Source organism: Rhynchophorus ferrugineus, unplaced genomic scaffold (genome assembly GCF_030347505.1).
Source record: "Rhynchophorus ferrugineus isolate W39M unplaced genomic scaffold, kcgeb_rfMv2 rfM4, whole genome shotgun sequence".
In the NCBI taxonomy this organism is placed as follows: Eukaryota; Metazoa; Arthropoda; class Insecta; order Coleoptera; family Curculionidae; genus Rhynchophorus; species Rhynchophorus ferrugineus.
This window is the reverse complement of record NW_027472583.1, coordinates 42,871,824-42,889,653: the sequence shown is the minus strand read 5'-3', so window position 1 is coordinate 42,889,653 and position 17,830 is coordinate 42,871,824. Positions and strand designations below refer to the sequence as shown.

Here is a 17,830-nt window from a genome sequence, read left to right as displayed (position 1 = left end):
ACTCTTGCCTGGAACATTCACAAATTTTAAACAATCACAAACATAAATTTACGACCATGCAGTAGGAGGACCGTCCCATCGCCTTTACCACTGCGCCATCAAGCCGGCGTATCATTATTATTATTTTTGTGAAGAAGCAACACAGTGTTCGCGCGTCATTTGGCAATTGTGTGACGCTCATTGTCATACAATCATATATAATATTCTATGGTCATTGTCCGTTAAAACGCGCGCTTTGTAATATAGTTGTCGTATTGTCTAGATATTATAATTTCATTACTTTCAACCGACTTTCATCTCTAAAACAATCAAAAGGTAAGCAATGTTCTGTATAATAATACGTTTACTATGTTTTGTCTACGAATTTGCATTTTATTAATGGTTCGACGCGATTACCTCAAATTTTTAACTTTTTAGGATGGGTAAGGCTTTGAACATGGTGTCTAGAAAATGTAGATATAAACGTTGTTACTGGACTCCAGAAAGAAATATAGATTGCTGGAATTTCAAAAGCATCTTTCCAAAAAAACATCACACGAAAAAGAATCCAATGGGCTAGACAACATAAAAATATGACTGTTGCAAATTGGAGTCGAATAAGTATGTATTTTTTTTATTATTTAATTAATATATTGTTACTAGTCGTTTCCGTCTAACCTACAATTTGTCTTTATGATAACTTAAATCTAGATATATAACTAGGAGGACTCATCGGCCCTAACTCAGTCTCTGGTGAAATAATGTTTATACATGTCACTGCTGAATTTTTTAATATATGCACCTCACTACACAACACTACACAAGATCAGATGATTTTATCCTTTTGAATCTGTGTCCTGTTCTGGTGGTATCCAAAAGTTGCAATATTTCAATATTAGTATGAGAATGGAGTCTTTCCTCATGGCCCCTTGCAATTCTATTGATTTCTTGACTGACTGTGGGTATCCGAAGGTCTCGATGTAGGTAATCAGTCCTATAGTATTTGGATGCACCCACAATACCTCTCAGGACTTTGTTCTGAAAAATTTGTATTTTATCAATGTCACTCTTTGCAGAACATCCCCATAATTGAACTCCGTATGTCCATATAGGTTTCAGTATTTTCTTATATAATAGCAATTTATTATGTACTGATAAATGTGATTTTCTTCCAATTAGCCAGTACATTTTCCTATATTTCAATTCCAGTTCTATTCTTTTCTTCTTGATATGTTCCTTCCAGCGAAGTTTTGCATCGAGATTCATTCCGAGTTATTTAGCGTTGTTGCTATACGGAGTGATAGTATTATTTAATGTTATCGGTGCTGTTACGGTCTGTTTATAGGTGAACTGCACATGTACAGATTTACTTTCATTAATTCTTATTTTACAAGCTGTTGTCCAATTATTTATATTATCACTTGCCAGTTGTAATTTTTGTGAGGCTTCTTCACTATTGTCTCCGACAGCTATAATCGCAGTATCATCAGCAAATGTAGCCATCGTGATATTTTCCATTTGAAGTATGTATTGAACAATAAATTTGGTCATTAACGATTTTCTAGTATCGACGATTTTCTGTATCAAAACGCATGAAACGCCTATACATTGTAGAAGAGATGATGAAGCAATACAATTACAAACGATACACAATACTACAAATAGATCAATAAATGGTTCCCTGACAATGGAAACTACATTTTTATGCATGATTCGGCACCATGTCACAAATCCAGAAGTGTAATATTTGGCGGAAAATATCATTGTTTTGCCTTGGCCAGGGAATTCACCAGACATGAATACTATAGAAAACATGTGGCAAGTCACCAAATGGGCGATTGCAAAAGAAGTTATTATACCACTAAGCAGCAGTTAATTTAAACTCTCATCAAAGAATCTCATCGCAACGCCAAACTCCAGAAAGATGCGAAAACATCTATTGAAAGCATGTCCCGACGCATAGAATATATATTAAAATTAATTATATGATGTTTAGTAATACTAAAATTACTAAAACGAAGATTATAAAACTGTTTTGTATATTTTTGTAGTAGTTTTTATGATTCTAATAGATTACAGATACACATAAAAATTATATAAAATACCCTGCAACAAATCATTTATTACAAAAATCCCATTAAACTAGAAAATTAATTAACCTTAATGTTGCCCCTAGTAATTTGGCCAATCACTGTATTTTATAATACATTAATAGGTATTACATTTTAAACTAATCGAAATAATAGACAATAAATCTTTATCGATATTTATTGATCGGTTGTATAGGATTCCACAAATAGATATCACACATCTGGGATAGATTACAATATTACAAAATATAGTGCTCAAATATATTTGTTTGTTCCTGGTGCAAGTAAATTACATTGGGTTACATTATATCCATTATTTTAGTCTATTTAGTCAATTCATAGTATTCGCTAAAAAACTACACACGAAATAAACACAAAAATCGTCACTGATACATTTGATATATTAGATTAGGTCGTTCTCCATTTAATGATGCCTTCGTCGTACGGTACCTGTGATAAAACAAAAATCCTGCTACGGTAAAAACTCACCCTGTATAGGTCCGGCGATTGTTCGAAACACGTTCGTCTTGCTATTGTGCGTCAGATAAACCGGATAAGTTCGACTTATCCACAGAGATGTACCGAGTTATTTAGAATTATTATGATTATCAACAGTTCTTAGGAGCTGGACTCTACGAAGCCCAACTTGAACCATTTTTATATGTAAAAATAGCTCAATTTTTATGTGTATAGTAATTTAATATTTATCATCATATTTTTGACTAACTATATAATAAAATATACTAGTCGTTACTAAAAAATAATTTGATTTTAATTATTTGTAATCAGATTGTTAAAGAGCAATTTGGCAACTGCTTATCGAATCAGTAAAAATATGATTCATCCAAGTTACTCTAAATTTAATTAGAAAACAAAACGACACATGAGTACTGAATATCCAATATTACTGAATATATGAAACAGTTGACCATTTGCATAATATATTATTTAGTACAATCTGTATAGAGTTATAAAGTTTCTCTAGTAAAATTTTCTATTGTTATCAAATTAAAGAATATTATGCAGACCGTCATATTTGTTTCTAAACAAATACATTAAAGCAAAAATATTTTATAAATATTAATTCATTACTATACTTCTCGTAGAGTAACTTAAAATTCTAAATATTCTTAACGAACATTATAATATACACACTGTCCTAATAACAAACTTGGTAACCAGCCAGCCATCCAATGATATTCTTATCAAATAGAATTGAAAAAGAAGCTAAATATACATAAAGAACCATGAAGACAATCTTGGCGAATGTACAGACTGTTCAAGAAACTAAATAGATTCATCAAGGAGACAACCAGTACAACATTATTGGACCGTTACAAATCTACACGAACAACAATATCCACGTCGTCGAGGAAGGTTCCGCGGTATAACGTTTAAAAAAATATCTCTCCTATGCCTAAATTTACTTGTCTAACTTTAGGTCGCCCCAAGCTCACGCAATCGATGTAAAACGACATGTTTGCGAAAAATAAAACGACAAAACGAAACCGAAGAACCGTCATCTTCAGAGCAAATTAGTTGAGATCTTCTCGAAAGCGCTTCAATAACATTTTTACAGGTATTCGTATTATATTACGCTAAAAAAGAATACGGATTTTATTATATGTACAACAGTGTAAGAGTCCTCCAAATCAAAGAAGAGAAGAAATGTTTTCGATTCAATTCAGTTCGAAACACATATTGCTGAATCTCTTCTATCTACATATCTGTTTCTCAATAATTTCTGGCCTTTATATGTATGTATATATATAGAAAATTTTGACTTATTAAACAAATAGAAAAATATACAGTACTATATTACGACTATAACCACGCATATCTAGAAGAAATATGCGAATATTCTTTAGTATTATTATATATTATAATTGTTGTATCCACCAGATAATCTTTATGTCATAATTAGGACATTTAGTCTTAAAATTCATTAAAACTCTACATATAATTATCATTAGAGTTTAACCAACTAAATAATAAAAATTCGCAACCAACTTTTCGCAAACAGAACTCCTAAGGAAATAAAATAAAAATTGTAAAATATTGTTAAACTAAAAGTTTTGTTTGATATTAAAAATATATTAAAAATATTCTATTTATTCGAATTAAAATTATTGCTTTTAGAACCTGTATAATAATTTTAATTAATTTACTTTTTCCTAGTAATTTCTTGAATATTTTACCAAAAAAAAACACAGTTAATCTCAAACAGAATAGTATATAAAAAATATCAAAGCCCAATACTTAACAATAAGGATCATTAACTTAATTAGACTCATTAAGCCTCCTTTAAGAAAATAATCACAGAATGTAAAAACTGGATTCACTTGATTCCTATTATGTTTTAATAAAAAACATGGAGTAAGTAGAATTTCATATAATAAATGTTTCTTGTGGAATAGTATTAAACCATCAGTTTTAATCAATGTTTTTAACACTAACCAGGTTTTTAGAAAGATACACTTTAGATAAAAAAAATTTAAATTCAAAAATTTGTATTACTTTAATTTTATAAACACTTACTCAAATTAAAGGAAAAAATCTATTAATTCGAAAAAATATAATAATAGATAATAGATAATTGTTAAAATATGTTGGGCGATTTGAAAAATGGTTTAAATTAATAAATGTTAATGATTTTAGTTCATTGATGTGTGTTCATTGACCCAGCTATATTGATTCCTTGTCAATTGACATCAAAAACATATTCGCATATTTCCTTATACATATCTAAAGAGTATGAACAATTCCACGCCGCTTTACAATATTGTACAGGCTGTACCGTGCATGACTTCTTGCAGGAAGACAGGAGTACCTGCTCCCAGACCACCATCCGTCTTTTCTTGTTCGTTCTGCTCATACTCACAATCGAAGTAATGACTCTGACAGTCATAACAACGACAGTGGTCCGACATCTTACAAGTAATCCCAAACTGCTTGGCTACGGCCCTGGAAATAATCACCAGGCTTATTATCTTCCAGATATAAATACCACCGATACTTACTTGTAAAATTCCTTGCTGGATTTGTGCATAATCTCTGGAGCTTTCGGCGACTGTGCGCCCTGCTGTTGTTTCAGTCTTTTCTGCAAAAAAAAAAGAACAGACGATGAAGCTTTTTTAACATGAATTGTTATCGTTATTACCTCTTCCAATACGAATTCGTATGATGGCGGAGGACTGGAAGGTACTTCGTCATTGCCCTCCTTTTCATTGTCGTTTTTCTCTTTGGATTCAGTGTTGTTCAGCTCGGGAATGGTGAGTTTTTCACCGTTAGCGTTTTCGTCGCTGTTGTTGAGGAAATTTTCATTTCCTGAGGAAAAATTAAATATGTCTAATAATATAATATTTTTTGTTGAATTTGTCATCGATATCTTTCAGATAATTAACAAAATTAATTAGTGCTTTTACAGCGTTGAGATATTTAAACCTACTATATTACGTTCAGTCGTAGATAATTAAGACTAGTAGATAAAATCCACGTCATACGAGAAATGTTCTAAAGTAAGAATAATGTTTGAATATTTTTTTATTTTATTGACATTCGAGAAAATGTCATAGCTAACGAACAATTAAAAGTCAAGTTGTTATTTTTAAGTTACAACACACTCTTGTCATAAAAACAATCTAAATATAGGGCTAAAGTGTATAATAATAAATACTTATCATATAGTAAAACTCATAAAGCTATATTCGCTTTAAAAATATCCTTAAAGACCAAAGATCGGTAAAAATCATCCTTAAAATTCATTCAGTCAGAAAGGTGGTTGATCTGTTTTAATATGTAAATAATTTTATTGTTAATTAATTTATAATTTAATATATAATATGTGTGTAATAAAAACATGTATTACTTCATTTATTAATCCATATTTATATTTATAACATAAAAGTAATAGTAAGATAATTTATATTTGATGCTCTGAATTTGTTACAGGTCTGAAAATAATCTTACTTATGACATTTTGTTATGATGCTCAGTGGTGTAGTAATTCAAACTAGAAAGCCTTCAATTATTTACTGCTTTCTACTGTGTTATGTCTATGTGGGAACTAACAAGTGACCAAGAAATGAGAAAGAAAATTCTATGAAGCTATTTTATAATTGTTAATATTCTTTAATGTATAAATTAATGTGTTTATTACCTGCAATATTAAGTTAGTGTTTTGTTAAGAAATGTATTTACAAAACATTGTACAACATTACCAGATTTTTATTTCAAAAATTACGCGTCTGTAATTGATTTACGTCGAAAAGAAATGACGATCTATCCCATATCAGTTGGAGTCTAAAATATGTGTTTATATATTTTGTGTCACCGATCTGATAACTATTCCTGGTTGCTTGATTCGGACATATTTCGTTTTATTGTAATTTATTTATTTGTAGCGCATATTACACAAAGATTTTAGACCTAAAAATGTTGTGTGTCCGTTTGTGTGTGCCCCCGTGAAAATGAACAAAACACAAGTTCAAAATGATGGATTAATTTAAAAACTACTTTCGACGCCACTCAGCAACTAAAAGAAGAATCTGAAAACTTTATAAGGCATATTCAAGGCTTCCATGAGATCTCATAGTAATTACACATGGCTAAAGGTGTAAATTATCCAGAAGAGATACGAGAACTAATCAAAGACAAAAGAAAATCCAGAAGGAGGTAACCACAAACACAAAAATATTTAACAATGAAACTCAAAGTTTCGACTAATTACTCCGGCGAGCAACCAAGAGGATTAAGTGATCTATAACTTTTATCCCTCAAATAGACAAGAGACAGTTACCAAAAAAGCAGAAACCTTTGCAAACATAAAGGCCTAATTAAGTGACTAATTAAAATCACACCAGTTATCCCAAAGCAACCAAGCAATAAGATAAGAATAAATCTGAATCCAAGGAAAACACCGGGATTCAATCTAATCAATGAAGAAATGTTAAAATAACTGCATATAAAAACTATAATAAAGCTTTCCAATATATTTAACGGAGATTTTAGACTGAAACATGTACCCGCATACAAGAAACTGGCGAAAGTTACTAAGGTACTACCAAAGTTATGGTCATCAACTGATGATATCACTGATTACACACTTATTACTCTATTAAAAATTGTGTTGAAACTTTTTGATGAGTTATTAAGGAAATAAGGCTAATAATAGCAAAAACAATCGACAATCGGCTAGGTTCATAGAATAATGAACATCATTGAATGCTCTTTGGAAGATAAACAAATATATTCTCTAATTATCCGAGATGTAGCTCACGCCTTTAACAAAATTTGGCACGACGGCTTGATATAAGAACTAAACAAAATTCTTCCAACGCAATATGTAAAGATATTAACATATTTTCAACAAACTCTTCAAAATTAAACAAAATAATGAATATTCAAGAAATCGCACGCAGGAATAACCCAGAGTAACATCCAGGGATCTATCCTCTATTTGCTCTGTACAGTAATTTAAACAAAATTGGGGGAATTATAACTAAATTCGTAAATAATACCACACTGTTCATAGTGGGCAAACATTAAGAAGCATCTATAAAGAAACCTTATGCAGCTAGTGAGAAAATAATAGACTGGACCATATAATGAAGATTAGGTGATTCATAGAGATCTAACCCCTACAGCCAAAGAAGAAATCAAAAGGCCCACCACCATGAAAATTCAGAGACTCTGATTAGTTGAACAATAGATCATTCCCAGACAAAAAGCTAGATAAAAGGAAAAGACAATACTACCGATTATTGTCGGGTATAAGATGTAAAGTAGTATGTAACTCCAATATATGAGACCGGTTTAATGTAGGATTATATTTAAAAAATAAATAAACAATTCGTATGGATATTCGCTAAAAAGAAATCCTCTTCATTGATTTTCAACGTAGAACAGAATGTAAATATGCGAAACGTATTTAACAATATTTGTATATCATGAAACAAATTAAGTAAAACTAAATTGATACAAATACTCTGATAACATATTGAGGTATCAAGCATATAATTTAGCACACAATATTATCCTTTCAATTTTATTATATTTAAAAAGAGATAGAATTCTGTTAGAGAAGTTTGAACATGTAACAGAATGAGCCTGCAAAAGTTGTCCGTTTGCCAAACTTCTGAAAATTCTTAAAAATATGATAATTACGGATTATAAACCGGCAAACGTTGTTTTAACACTTTGTTGTAATAAATTTGAAACCGCCGCGGATTTTATCGAAAATATTTTTTGCGCCTTGCAGCTGCACTTTATATGAGTACGGACACGGTCACTAAAATATCTCAAAAAATAAAAAACAATGTAACCTTAATTTCTCCAAAAAGAAACCGTGTTTATGCGAAACAGGTGACAAATCTTCCATTCCAAGGAACCATCATGTGTTATATACAATGCACCATATCTACCGTATATATATAGTACACTGGTGGATAAAATTCTAACAAGTTCATCAACAAAGGCTGCAATTAAGGAATGGCTTAAAGTATATAAAATAAGTTTCGAGGAAATCATGTTAAAGAATGAACTATTTCAAATTATTACTCGGTAAATATAAATGAAATATTTAATTTCATTTCATGTAATTTACTTTTTTAGAATTAAGCCTGAGAAAAGATACATAGTAGATCAGATTACTGAATATTATGGCCACAGAGTATTATGTCTCCCTTCCTATCACTGCATTTTTAATCCAATTGAGTTCAAACCAGAACTGTCTGGATTTGTGGGAAGAGGTATTGTCGAAAATAACACCTTCTGTTTGTATGAGCTCGATCAGACACATTGAAGAAGAAATTGACAAATGGTAGAATCTTGAGCAAGTTTTTAATAGATTGGAAATAAACAGCTTGGTTATTAACTTGACTAGTATTTCAGAAAGTGACTGTAATTGAATAAAACTTTACTTTAATTGTAGGGAATTGTATTATAGAGTATGAAAGCTTTATGAGCATGTGTGTTATTGTTCAAAATATACATGAATGTTTGGTTAACATGTATGAGTAGAGAAAGAATAGTAACTGTTTTGCAGATATAGCAAATGCATTAAGGAGAATGCAGTGATTAAATGTAGTTTTATCAAGAAAGATGATTTAGAAGAAATTTAGAAGAAATATCATTCGATCCCGCCGATTTTTTCAAAATTAAAATTCTGACTTTCCCGAGAACAAACAAAGATGACAAAAAATCAGTAACATGGTGTTTGAACAAAACATTATTTATTCATAAATCAAATAATAATGAAAACTTCGAAAGAAACTTATTGCTCTACACGCCATCCAAACACTCTGAATTTAGTGTTTCATGATGCTTATTCAAATCTGATATTAATCTAAGCTCTTGGAGTGGATGTATTGACTGGAGGCACATTCATCGCATAATTTTAATACATGAAAATAGCCCAGTATACACGCAATCAAAGATGACATGTTTGGCACAAAGTAAAAGCGGTCGGTAGAATAGATTACTGGTGAAATGTACTTAACCGATTTCTAGCTATTAACGTTTTTGAGAACGAGAGGGCTTCTTTTTTGCGATAATAATGAAATTCTAGAATATCCGAACAATAGAAATTATTTAAGATATGTGGAATTATTGAGTCAATTCGATGCATTTCTTTCAGATGACTTAACAAATTTAGGAATCCCGGAAAAGGTAACATTCCTTATTTATCAGCGAATATCTGTAATAAGCTTATTGATGTGATGGAAAAACGTAAAGTAATAGGTCCTAAAGAAAGTTAGTTAAAAGAAAGTTAAATTTGCAAAAGATGTTTCCACTAGTGTTGACAGTACGCCCGATCTGCCTCTTGTTGACCAGCTAATTTTTATAACTGGTTACGTAAAATAATACCGTGTCGACGACAATGCTTGTATTATCTAGGAGAAGTATTCTAATCTATAAAAGTGAATCAAGGAGAAATATGAGTTTCCATTGAGTACTCATTAAACTTGCTAGGTGTCCATGCTGCTGGGTTTGCATCAGACACAACACAGTTTTTCTAAATGGTGCAGAAAGTATACAAACTTTTTTTCGAGGTTTAAATATTTAGGCCGAGCTGATGCAGTAAGTGCTTTGCATAAAAGTCATAGAAGTTTTGAAGAAACATCCTCTGTACAGAAAAATCGAATAGCTATATATTATAAATAAATAAATATATATATATATATATATATATATATATATATATATATATATATATATATTGGAAATAATAGACAGACCTCAGGGATAAATTTACTCACTTCGAGTCATCCGTCAAATTCCGAGAGAAACCTAGAATCTAACTACAAGAACCGATCTCAGAACAAGAACAAGAAGAAATTCAAAGTAGACATCCATAATTTCTTTCTTCCCATAATTAGCTTCGCAACATTAGCCAGCCTTTTTTTTGACAAAATTACAAATAGTTTACTATGAAGATTGGGATGAAGTTATGAAGATATTTTAGTCATGATGGTATCTCACTGCAGTGAGGAATGCTCCCACGCCAAAGTGAAAAGAGTAAATGTACAACTAGATGTACAATTCTTCAAAAGAGATTAACCAGTTTGTCGCTGACGTCCATAGAATGTGATATGCTCAAAAACCTACATTTGAAGAAGTGATTAACGATTTTGCTCATTTAAAATCTAAAAAGGTACCTCTATAATCATCATATATTTTTAAGCAGTAACCTTATAAATACAAAAACAGTTTATTTTGTTGATTATATTACCTTAAAGAAATAAAAATCTAGAACCTTATATATTTTCTTCAGATATTCTAACAAAATGGTGCTTTGTCGGGATAATAGGGGGCCCTATAACCCTAATGTGTCCAGGGTTTCCTATAGGTTAAACATGGCCCAGCTTCTATGAAAGAGGTACAATTGAATTTCCTTCAAAACGGCAACAAGTAATCAAACAAAACGGCACATATTTAACCTAAATCGTTAGTCATTCATTCAACCTTAGCTCTTAGATCACTCTAAGCCTTACTTCTATCCAATCATCAAACTCACTTACCCTTATCACCCTTTGCGTTGGTATTGTCGACTTCCTGGTCAGTCTCTGCCGAGTTACTTCTCGACTTCGACATCCTCCTGAACTTAATCTTAAACGGCGCCAGCTTGACGTCCCGCCTCGTGAGTTAAACCGACGACACAAAAACCGGAAGTCCTGTCTCCATAAGACTGATGGTGGTTCTGTAACCGACAGGAACGGTTGAAATTAAGTCGCACACCGGTAGCGGTGTTAATTTAAATGTCATCGTCGTCAGTGCTGATTGATATAAATTAGATCCAGTAACGAAATGTAATTACTGGAGGCAAAAATCGATGAGGAATTAAAAGGGGTTGAATAATCGCTAATTAAACGGAGCGGCAGGGGAGAAACGTTTGTCAAAAGTCATTAATTCTGAAACGCGTTCATTACCTTTCATAGAAGTTTTTTTAGAGGGACAGTAATCAATGGAAAGTATCAAAATATCAAAACAATTCCATATATAAAGCATAAACAAAGGCCTTAAATGAAATGAATTATGAATGTATAACAGGATCAATAAATGTATTGAGACGGTTTTAAACAACTTCTCGCTGTTTTCATTTTGATACTGAAAGTATTGTTCCTTACTAACAGTTTATTCCTTTTTATTTCTTGTGTTTAGAGGATATAAGAATATGAAAAAAATGTATCGGAAAGAGCTTCTGCTGATAACGTACCTTTAACAACAAATTGTCCCGACCACCTGTAGAAAACTCTAGACAGATAGATAATTGTACTAAAATAATATGAAATGATATTAACTGAAAACAAAGTGAAGGGCGATGAAATAATTGAGCAAAAACTATGAATTTATACTTTATCATGAACAGTACATTTATTTACAAAAAAAAATCACAAAATCTAACAAAACGAAAATGGAACTATAATGGGAGAGAAAATCCAAGTACTCAAAAAAATATATCAAGAAAAAATGGAAACAAAATCCAGCAAGCAGTACAAATATAACAAATACGGACAGGATGGGGAACCTCAAAACGCCAGTATAGAACCAAAGAAGATACAAAAGAAAAGAGTCAAATTACTTGTGGGAATGTGGAAAGCAAGAACAAAAACGAGACCTCGCCAAATAGATCAAAGGACGTTCTACATCACTTAGACATGGAGTAAGATATCAGTATCGAATGACACAATACGCAAATGGAATGCAAATTCAAATGGAACATTAGATAATTTTTTCATTTAAAAAAGCAGTTTATTGAAAAAAAATTGGTACAACATATACTAATCAAAATATTTTCCATTATTTTCTACAACTTTTTGCCATATTTCTGGCAACATGACGATTAGCGTTGGGAACTATCGACTGAAATTGACTATCGACTGTTTAGTAATTGACTAATTTTTACTATCGACTATCTCAGTCGCTATTTTTTGTTGGACTGATTTTACTACTTTTTACTAGTGACTGTTTCAGTCGACTACTTTCAGTCGTTATTTTCGGTCGAACTGATTTTAATACTATTTACTGTCCACTGTTTCAGTCGTGTACTTTTAGTTAATATTTTTGGATCTACTAGTTGCTTTCGACTGATTTTTAACATTCTAACTCTGTCGTCCTAGCCACAACCTTGACAAAAATGTACCGAATTTATGCTTAAATAGATTTATATGTAATATATATAGTTTTATGACTTTTTTGGCAGTTTTTTGTAAATAACACTGTTTATGGCAATAATAGGTAATATTTTCTTGATCGTCTCGATCTAACTCTCTCGATTTTTGTTCAAGCCTTTTGATTGTCAAACCTTCTTTCCTAAAATCTTGAAAACCAAATTTAGATACGAAAGTTTCCAGAAATTGCATCGATTTTAAACCATTTGAAGAAGTTTTTACAGTAGCAGTTACATTTCGTTAAAAAAAATGAACAGTAAAAAGGTGATGAACGAAAAACGGTTAAAATAATTACAAATAATACTGAGGCGATACAAGAAATTATCATAAAAAGGGATATCTTTCATTCTAACTTCAAAAAATATAGATACGGTTCTGCAACTCGAAATTCAAGACACAAATACTGACGAAGAATGTATTGCACTGAAGATATTTTTATAAAAAACTAGCTAGAATGATAGAAATAATTACACATTACACATTAAGCAGTATTTGGAAGTCTCTTATTGGGCCGTTAGAAAACCCATTAAATTTTTGGCAAGCTCATAAAATAGTATTACTAGAATTATATGTTACATTAATAATATTTTGCTATACACGCAACATCTATCCCCTCAGAACGAGTTTTTCAAAATCTGGCCATTATCTAATTAACGATCGAAGAAATCGCATCACGGGAGAAGAGCTGAACTTGATTATATTTTTGAATAGTGATTAAAAAATATTTCCGTTCAATAATAAATTATTTTATTTAAAAAGGCTCTGGTATTTTTTGTGCGATCATTTTTAGTTTTGTCATAGCCTCGTTTTTTTTCTATTATTAGGTATATGTTTAATTTTTATTTAGTATTTCTGGTTATTGTACATCTTTAGTTTTTAGGTTTTGTTTAAGTTCTATTGTATTATCCATATTTAGTATAGTCTGCTATTTAAAAATAGCAATTAACATATTAAAATACTATAAAATATTTGGGGAGTGATTATTCCATTCCTTTTTACCGATCCACAGAACATTCAAATATAAAAGTAATTCTACTTTAAAATAAAATTATTCATTGCATGGTAATAGTATTCATTTATTATATCTTTCCTTTTGTTTTTTAAAATTAATACGAGAATGAATATGTACATCTCCATCTCGTTTATACTACAGTTGGAAAAAATAAACACAGTTAAAATAAACTGCTCCAAGCAATTATCTCCGTCCCATCCTCACAATTTATACAGGAAGGAATCCGTTCATCTTCGTCTGATATCACGAATAAAAAAAATCAGTCGAAACGTGCATAGTAATTACTATTTTTAGTCGCTAGTTTTTTGGCTATCGACTGTTTCAGCTATTTTCAATCGATAGTTCTCAACGCTAATTACGATACTGTGTCCGATGTCCGATCTATTTTTTTCACTTCATCAACATTTCGATAGCGTTCGCCAACCAAGCAGCATCGATCAACAAGTGGTTATCAGAAGGCGCTATGTCTGGTAAGTACGCTGGATGCAACAGAACTTCCCATTCGAACTGTAACAGCGTAACCTTCATAACTCTAGCAACGTGTGGTCGATAGTTATCATGTAAAAGGATGACTTTGTGTTTGTTACTCGTTCTTGCTGGCCTTTTTTTCAACAATGTCGCTAATTTTATTGAATTTGCGTCAATAGACATTTCCAATATCAATTTAATTCGGTTTTAGTGACTGTCAATACACTACAATTTGCTAATTCCACCATATGCACTTTATTGTTAGTATCGTAGGCAATGAAAACGCAATATTCAAACAATTCGAAATGACACTTTCAGTCAATTCGTGTGGAACTTCAAACGTTCGTGAAACGTCGTTTCAAACTAGGTGTTCTAGTGCTTGAAATGTATTTACCTCCGATTCGATTTAAGACTCCTTCCAATGTTTCGCAATCCGCAAGTAGCTCCAGTCGCGATTGATTATATGCGAGTTTTTACACTTCATCTGTCGCATGGAGATAATTATGGTCAGATTCACAAACAGGTCCTCACATCGCCCTTACATCGTTAAGTGTTAAACGAAACCAGGAGTTAATTAAAACATAATCCAGTCCCACTCAATCAATACCTAGTGGATTCCGCCATTTTAATCTGTGCAATTCACCACAAAGTTATTTAATAAGGCAAATGATAATAAATGTAAACTGTTATCATTCATCTCTCCATAGCCAATTAATCCTAAAACTTCTACCCAATCAGTCTGTTCTGTTCTGGCTGAACCTATATACTACTAAACTCGATGGTTCTTGACGTTTATCTACATAAAATATCAGTTTGTATTATTTTCATAATCTTCGAATTATTCAATGTATGTACATGTAATATATAGAAAGCTCAAAATTGTATTTTTTACATTCATAACTATTATTCGGTGACTTTTAAAAAAATTGTTGCCAAAGCCCATCAACTGCTTTTACAATCCTATGGTGATTCTACTTCGTCATATCCCAATTATCGGTTTTAGTTCCAACTAGAGATGTTCGAGATGTTCGACATCAATATTTAAACAAAAAATTTCAAAAATTATTTCTTAAACGTTGTAAAAAAGCCTTTTAGTTATGTTTAATAAACCGTTAAAATTTGTTACAATTTGTTAATTAATTTTAAAAATTGTTGGAATTATCGTTATTTTTAAAAATATTTAGAGAATAATTTTTTTTTTGAACCGATGTATCAATATCTTTAATTTTTCTTGGAAATATCGATATATCTTTTGAAAAATATCGATATTTTTCCTAGTAATTCAATTTCTTAAAAAAATCATTTTTTTTCTCCAATATATCGATATATCTATATTTTTGTTAAAATAGCGAAATATCTTCACTCAAATAACTTCAATATTGATCATCAACTGTTAAGCTGTCCGAAAGTTCATTAAAATCATCTTAGAAGATCAATCAATTTCGAATAAAATGATTTGCGAGACTTTCTCAAAGAATCTCATGATGAATAATGAAGTTGATGTTTCTGTGCTATGGAAAAGCATTGTTACAACCCAAATAGGACACCCAGCGTACTCGCTATAGATAGTGCCTTCTGATTACCACTTGTTCAAATCGATTCATCGTGGCTTTACTGGCACGATGAACACGATCATTGTTTCGAAATACTGAAGAAATGCGAAAAGAGATAGCTGGATCGGTCGACACGATATTGACCACGACAACAGGTTGCCAGAAAGATTTACAAATTGTAGAAGAGTCTGAAAAATATTTTAATATTTCTCAATAAAAGCGAAAAAATGTAAGCATCAGATAATATCGAAATGGAAAATGTGTTAAGCGAACTGTTCCTTCTAAAATCGTCTTTAAAATAGAATATATTATTTTGGAAGATATTTTATTAACACTAATAGATTTTAAAAAGCTCTGAGTACAATAGATGCAACATTCATTAACAATACAACAAGAACATATTTTATAAACGAATATGATTTTATCAACAACATTTGAAACGTTTTAGGATCTATTCTCGTCACTACGGATAGAACTTGGATATACCACCATAATCTTCAATAAAAACAAGAAACTAAAATGTAATATAAATCCGTATTCAAAAATCGACCAAGAAAATGTTACCATAAGTTTTTTAGAATGCAAAAGGAATTTTTTTTGGAAATGATATCTAAACTTTTAAAACAAAAAACAATAGATAATTATTCTAATATTTCATAACAAATGGGTACATGATAAATGCTTCGGTTTACAAAAGAAAAAATAATTGATCGTCAAGATGACACCTGTTCACATAGCTAATAAAAACATATCTATATCAATTAATTAAAATACGAATTAGTTCGACATTCAGCTTACTTGCAGGTTTTAGTTCCTTCTGACTTCTTTCAGAAACTGTAGTAAAAGGGTATGTTCCAATCCTTATCGAAAGCCACAGCGATGATGAGATTCATACATTTGAGGATCGCTGTAATGAGTAATATACTCATTAAGATTGTGGAAAATTATAACGAAAAATAAAGTAATTTAAAGTAAAATAAAGTTTTTGGAACTAAAATGTTTTTCTTAAGTTTTCGTTTCTCGAAATTTTAAAGTGAACTGAATGAGAGAACAACCTGAAGTAGTTGCACTAAGAAAACTTATGCAAACTGCAAACTTAGCCTTAGCACAACAAACACCGTTAAAAATCGTTTTAATAAAAACAAGTGCATCTTGTCGACAAACAAAAAACACCTGTTATCTAGCATCAATTCAATATAGCTATAACGTGAATAAAAATATTTCGTTCTCAATCATCAAGAAAACGATCTACGAAACTTAGCACTATCAAAATGTCATCGGCATCAAAACAAACTAAGAATAAAACTTAATGCTATTTCAGTGTAATTGAACATTATCCGCGATATAATTGGTCGTGATTGATAAACACCGGATTAGATTAATGAAGTTCTATACAAAGCAAATATAATCGATATTATACCGAAAACGGAAATTGAAAGCAACAATTAAAAAGAAAGATAAGCACAACAGCGTATCGGAATATGATTACGATAACTTCGACGTAAAAAACTTACCCCAATATATTGGAAAATACTAAATTAATTATTACAGATCTCTTGGGCGATACCCTATTTATTAAACAGTCTTAAAAATCAATCAGTATATCTTAATATTTCGATATACATTCTCCCAAATAAGAACAGTCCCAAAAATCCATCGGGCTGGATCCAAATACACGTCTACCTAATCTATCCTCTTTGTACTTACCGAAAATTTAACTGCTGCGAAGGAATGCCATTCACTCACATAAACGTTGAACGCACATTATTGGAAAATATTACGGAAATTTCAGGAGAAAAACACATGTAAACATTGTCGAAAATTAGGCCAGAATTATACACCTACGTTTACGATTCGGGATATTGACAGTAGAGGCGCAACTTGGGGTGGTTGTATGCGCACGCCTCGGCCTCCCCATCCAACATGGAAAAGGATGCGTCCAGGGAGTGTCGAACAGGAACGTAAAGGACGAGCGATGCAAAAGTAACTGGCGCCGTCGCCATAATATTTTTACATATGCGTCATTGCTAATTTTATATAGTTAATTATTATAAAGCA

The 17,830-nt window shown here is 31.2% G+C and overlaps 1 protein-coding gene across 2 annotated transcripts; it reads right to left on the bottom strand.

Moving 5' to 3' along the window:
• Nucleotides 1-2,231: 2,231 nt before the first annotated feature.
• On the bottom strand, nucleotides 2,232-17,625 carry LOC143194999 (uncharacterized). Of its 2 annotated transcripts, none has more exons than XM_076401830.1 (5): nucleotides 17,480-17,625; nucleotides 11,090-11,268; nucleotides 5,230-5,396; nucleotides 5,090-5,169; nucleotides 2,232-5,033 (listed from the first exon to the last, which is right to left on the bottom strand). In XM_076401830.1, exons 2-5 carry the CDS (start codon nucleotides 11,160-11,162, stop codon nucleotides 4,844-4,846), a joined length of 510 nt encoding a protein of 169 aa, XP_076257945.1. In that variant the 5' UTR covers nucleotides 11,163-11,268; nucleotides 17,480-17,625; the 3' UTR covers nucleotides 2,232-4,843. The 2 variants fall into 2 exon arrangements, with proteins under 2 accessions (XP_076257945.1, XP_076257946.1); XM_076401831.1 differs by lacking the exon at nucleotides 17,480-17,625 and adding an exon at nucleotides 16,571-16,668.
• Between the last annotated feature and the right edge of the window lie 205 nt (nucleotides 17,626-17,830).